Source organism: Branchiostoma belcheri, unplaced genomic scaffold (genome assembly GCF_001625305.1).
Source record: "Branchiostoma belcheri isolate BF01 breed outbred unplaced genomic scaffold, Haploidv18h27 scaffold1, whole genome shotgun sequence".
NCBI classification, from domain to species: domain Eukaryota; kingdom Metazoa; phylum Chordata; class Leptocardii; order Amphioxiformes; family Branchiostomatidae; genus Branchiostoma; species Branchiostoma belcheri.
Window position 1 is genome coordinate 9,675,606 of NW_017802379.1, and position 5,833 is coordinate 9,681,438.

Here is a 5,833-nt window from a genome sequence, read left to right on the forward strand (position 1 = left end):
TGCACGTACATTCGCAGTGAGACTAAAGCCTCGATAATCTAAGTGCTCATGACTTCATTGAACTATGGTTTGTAAGAATTTGATCTTTCCATCCCAAGAACAAGATACAAGAAATATCTTTTTGGTTTGTCGGTGATAAGAAAAGCTATGATTTCGGTTATTTTAATATAGCATATGTTTGTATACATGTATCTTGATGGTCAAAATGATATAAAAAAATCTGTTAGCCCACCTGCTAGTAAAAACTTGGGAAAGATTCCTATTTTTCTAGCCGGAAGAAAATGTGTCAAAACAGTAAAAGATTGATTTCTACTTTGAAAATACTCACTTATCAGAGGGTAAACTTTGTTTATTGTTTTGTTTATTGTCCTTTCGCACATAAAAAAAGTAATGGTATAAAAAGAAATTATGTACAATCAAATACATGCAGGAGAGCCCAAGAAACCAGGAGGTTTATCTAGTGGGCTCTCCCAAATCCTGTTGATGATCTCATATTTACAGCATTATTTACGTTAACAATTAACATGCATGTCTTAAGGGACAAACAAGAGAAAATTAACTCAAACAAGATAATATAAAGTTAACACGGCAAACTAAATATCTAAACAATAAAGTAAGACAATCAAAAACATATCGTATTCAACAAAAAATACATTTCCATTAGTCAAATCATAAGTTAATATGGTAAGAACAACATAAGAAACCAATATTAACGCAAGGAAAATACCGTAGCATAAGAAAACAAGGAAAACAAAAGCAAATCAGGAAGTGGTAGATGGCTTCTCTATTAGGTCAGTTTTTAAATGTCGTTTGAAAGTTGGAAGGGATTGGCAATTCTGCTGTGAATGACTTATACTGTTCCAAATTAACGGGCCTCTAAACATTATCGTAAACTGTTTCATATTTGATTTTGTTAGGATTGGCCTTAAATCATTTTGCTTTCTGGTACTGTAACTGTGGATATCTGAGTTGTATTGAAATATGTCCTTGAATTGAACTGGTAATTGTGAACTTTTGTGTAAGACTTTGTGGACGAAAATTGCTGTTTGGAGTTTGTTTATGTCGTACACTGTTAAAATTTTCAAGTTGTAAAATTTTGAACTTTTAATGATACCACTGTAATGAAAGATGGAATAACTGTAACAACTAGGAAGAAAAGTACTGTTTTCAACTGTTCAGGGCAAAATATGAGCATTTTGCAGTTGATTCTGAATTTTTATTTTTATTTTCAAATCAGAAAAAAACGAAGCGGGCGAATCCGTTAACCAAGAAATTAAATTGGTGTGGCCTCAGGCCAAAATTTAAAGGCAAACCTGATGGGAGCTGACTGGAATGAAATATGAATCAATTTGGTAGGAAGGCTTCCAGTCCCAAAGCAATCAGACCCCTAAAACTCTCCCAATCCTTCACAATAGAGTCATGCATAGAGTTTATGTACGCTCTGATATGGTCAGCGGACTGTGAATGGTGTGGGTGGGAAAGGATTTCGATTATTATATTGTGACTTTCATTTTGGAGATTTTTTTTTTAACGGAGTGGTTCAATGCAAGGCCTATATGACCACTTCTCGGCATTGAACTAGAAATATGAAAAAAAAAAACATGGCTATGTCAAGAGATGGCGGTGAACGTTTGATTTGAAAGCCTATAGATTGTAGGTTGGTGGGAAACACTTGTCAGGGAGGGAATTCCAAAGCTTGGCCGTACGGGGAAAGAAGCTGTCACAGTAAAAAGATTTCGAACAAGGAATTTGGACCGTGTTATTTTCGATGTCCTACATTTCAGATCCTTACTGGACTTACTTAACTTCCCTTTTCTTGCTTATAAGAGTATGTGTCTGCCTATAATGTTTTATTATAGCCTCTGGGTACAAAGGTATTGTTTAGGGCGGGTTTGTCTGTGGGTTTGTGCGTATGTTTGTGTAGCAGAGACAGTTGCAGGGAGAGTGGGTGGATATTTGGTTACTTGATCTGTATAGCCGGAATAACCGTCTTCCGGCGTAACACACCAGTTTCGCAGGCACGCGGCGCAGTGGCAGCTGGCTACATCACACCGATCGACTTGTTACACCTAGCCCTTGAACATCTAACTATTGTTTAAAGCTATCTAATGACAATGCCCCTACTGTACTTGGTGACAGTGAGTTCCACTCTGTGATAGTTCTAGGATTCCTGATTCCTGATTGATGACAGGAAGATTGTGTGTGAAGATGATGCAGCACATACTATGTTGGAGGAAGTGGGCTGTTGGTGCAGGATTTCCGGAAGTGATGGACTGTGTGTAATACCCGAATGAAATACTGGTACATCATACAATCCCCTCCACAGTTTCACTCACTCACTGTCCGGTTTATCGTCTGTTGTTCCCCGTCTTCCGAGAGTTAGACGTGCTTGCACTGCACAACTGAGGCTTTCAATAAATTTTATGAAAACCCAAAAATTTGGGTTTCTGGAGGTCTGAAATTTCTTATCCCTGGTATCTTGCTCTTCAGGTCATAATTCCTTGAATTTGTCGTGACATTTAGAATTATAAAGTTTCATATTATATATAATTATACATTTGAAAGTTGTGACATGTCATATTTGAAAGATATGTCATATTTACAGTGTTTTTTTATTTAACCATCTCCCTACTGCCAAACCCCATATCCATTGCAAATAGACCCATTTGACTTTCACCGATCGCATAAACTGCCTACGTCACAGAGGGGACATTTTGAAAGAACGTTGTTCTAGAACGCTGAAGTCAAACGCGGCTTGCGCTCGCGGTGTCCCCCCTGGCAGATCATTTTTTACTAAAAGGTAGGTAAGTGTCTATTTTCTCGGTAATATGTGCGGAAATGACATGAAAACAGGCACCAACTTTGTATGGTGGCATTCCGTACAACAATTTAAGGTTATTTTGTTCTGTGACGTATGCAGTTTATGCGTCCCGCATGAAAGGAACTTTCGAAATGTCCCCCCAGTGACTTAAGCAGGTTATGCGATCCGTGAAAGTCGAATGGGTCTATTATGTAGATACTTAACAAGCTGAAAGTTAATTTAGTGACCTGAGTCTTTCTTTCTGTCCTCCTCCAGCCCTACTCCAACTTTTGGTTCGCTGAAGTCCATGGACCGACTCAACACCATGTCGCCGGCCGCTCAGAGACTCATCAACCGAGCTTCGTCACGGCGTAGCACGACGGACAAGGCGCTACGAGCGAGCTACAGCCCCTCCCCTGCTCGCTTGGGCGCGGGAAACACGCCTGTAAGACTCACGCCGCGGAACACTCCTCTGAGCGTACGCCGCTCGCCGAGACATGGGAAAACTCCGACTGTCGCCAGCGCGAGCACGAGTACAGACACTTCCTCTCTGTCCGATAACCTCCTAAACCTGCCAAATACAAGACCCACCAGGAAAAAAGCAACCGATTTCTTCTGACATGTAAAATACATTTTTTTAAATAACTACATTTCTCGTCAATTTTGTATATATTTAGATAAAGTTACCTTGAAAGTTCATTTGTGTTGGTAGAAGTCATTATGAAACAAGTTTTCGACTGTACTTTCCAACACAAGGAATTGGACTTAGTGAAATTTTTGACTGTACAACTCCACTTCAGATCTGTAACATCGTGTTATGTAGATGACACATGTGCTACTTGGATTTTTTTTCTGCCTCTTTGAAATCTTGCTTCCTGCAGACATATTTGTGTTCTGAATAAGCCGGTTCATGTGTTGAACTTTGCACGTGCAGCGTTATGCATGACAGGTAACATGTCAAAGTTGAAAGCCCTTGGGACGTAAATAAAACACATCTGGACATGTATCAAACATGGTCTACACAAGAACTGTTGGGCCATGTTGATTTGATTATATGGATAACATCCGCGCATACATGAATTTCGGCCGTTTCCAAAAAAATAAAGTTTTCAACCATACTGTAAATCATACAAAACAGTTGCAAAATGAGCAAATATATACCGTAATTTGCAAAAAAAAATATTGAAAAACGATATATATACCAATGTCGTAGAATGCCAAAATCAAACGAAAAAGACCAAAATGTAAAGAAATGAATTTGAGGACTAGATTATTCGCCATACCATACTCTGTGTCATTTGTTCAACCTTCAAAACCATGTAGATTTCATAATGAAAGCAACTTTTTTTTGCCAAACCTTTTTTTATTTGCACGCTCGCATCAGTTTTGGGGTTCCCAGAGGATGTCATTCATATAATCAAATCAACATGGCCATAGGGGCCTTTACCATTAAACTCACATGTGCAGTTCAAACCATGAACCAACGACTTATTGTCCAAATATATTGGACACAAAGGTTACGGATGTCATTGATGTACCTTCATGTTGTTGATAGATGTAGAATCAGGAGTGTAATATTTTTTCTTGTCAGTCTGTACGATACTAGTAGTAAATGATTCTCAGCTTGACCTTTTGGTGTGTACTTGTTTAATCCTTTAATCCTTCATGTTTAATGAGTTACGGTCCTGCCAAAGTCTCATGCAAGGTCTATGTGTCATCATGTCAGGATACTCTTCTTCTTGGTGCATAATGTAACATTAAAGCCTCAGTCACCACAACCCGCCGTACGTGCATCTGTGTGCTGTCAATGTGAAAAAATGTGGGCAAACGTAGAGGATCCGTAAGTGGAGAGTACCACATTTGTACGGAATTCTACAGATTTGGGAGCATGCAGACACGCCGTAGAACTAAGTGCATGTAAAACTTTTTCTTCGTGCGGTCTGTGGATTCACCACCCGTACGTGTGACGCGCGTGCACTGTACATACCGTACGTAAGATGCACGTGTGAGTACGGCCTCCTTACGGTAAAGTTGTAATCGCACGGATATCGTACATTGTCAGCACGTACAACTCGTGCAACGAACCACTTGCGCAACAAACGATGCTCGCAACTGCTCACGGCCAGACTTTTCTCAACTGTCGGGGGCACCTTTTTTATATGAGCGTTTTTGAGTTGATTCAGAACCAGAATCCAAGAACCAACAAATTAAATTGGTGTGGCCTAAGGGCTGTAACCTCCACCAGAGGTATTCATAGAAGTTCAATGCTACATGCAAGCCAGGATTCCAACCTACAAGATATAGATAGAGAGTGGATGAATCCTTTGATCCAACCAACATCTTTCAAATACATCTATGGAAAGCAGACCAAGCTTTCAGTTAGGTAGAGTATTAGTCTATATATATCTTTTGATGTGTATGTAGGAATATTACTAGTAATCAGTACACTGCACAGTAAATATACACATGCAGGTAATTGTTAACAAGTAAACCACTTTTAGGTCTAATGCACCGGTTTTGTGTATTAAGTACAAGTTGTGTAACACCGGACTGGAAGGCTGAATAACATACACACGTGCCGGGATGGACCCCTACTCTTTTCGATAAGTGCATTGGGATCTTTAACAATAACATGCTCCACGTGTGGCTATCCTCAAATATGGGTCCTATTCTGTGGAATGTCGCCAATCAAAGCTAGGTGCCCATTTTCAACCGAGTTAAGTGATGAGACATGAAACTTCTAAAGTGCCTTTCCCAAGGGCATAACATTTGGGCAATGATGGAAAGTAGTGGAAGCTACAGCTTTCAAAATCTGAGTCAATTTGCTTGAGTAACTGTGCTCTTATGTATCTCTTTTGCTGGTTGTCTAACCTTCAATGACAAACCAGAAGCTTAGCCTCCATAGCATGTCAAAAACTGGGGGTCTTCAGGGTCTTTGGGAGCTTTTATGTGCAATTTTCTGATTGCATAAAGACAACATAGCCGGCCTGGTTGAATTACCCCCATTTTTTGCCAAAAACTGGGGGTTTTGGG

At 39.7% G+C, this 5,833-nt stretch overlaps 1 protein-coding gene across 1 annotated transcript in view; it reads left to right on the forward strand.

Annotated features, from left to right (window-relative positions):
- Positions 1 to 3,918, forward strand: part of LOC109480846 (protein DGCR14-like) — a 15,272-nt gene extending 11,354 nt beyond the window's left edge. Inside the window, exon 8 of the mRNA XM_019783204.1 lies at positions 3,077 to 3,918. Coding sequence (XP_019638763.1) covers positions 3,077 to 3,419 — 343 coding nt within the window. The 3' untranslated portion in view covers positions 3,420 to 3,918. The remainder of the gene's footprint in view (positions 1 to 3,076) is intronic.
- The last annotated feature ends 1,915 nt before the right edge of the window (positions 3,919 to 5,833 follow it).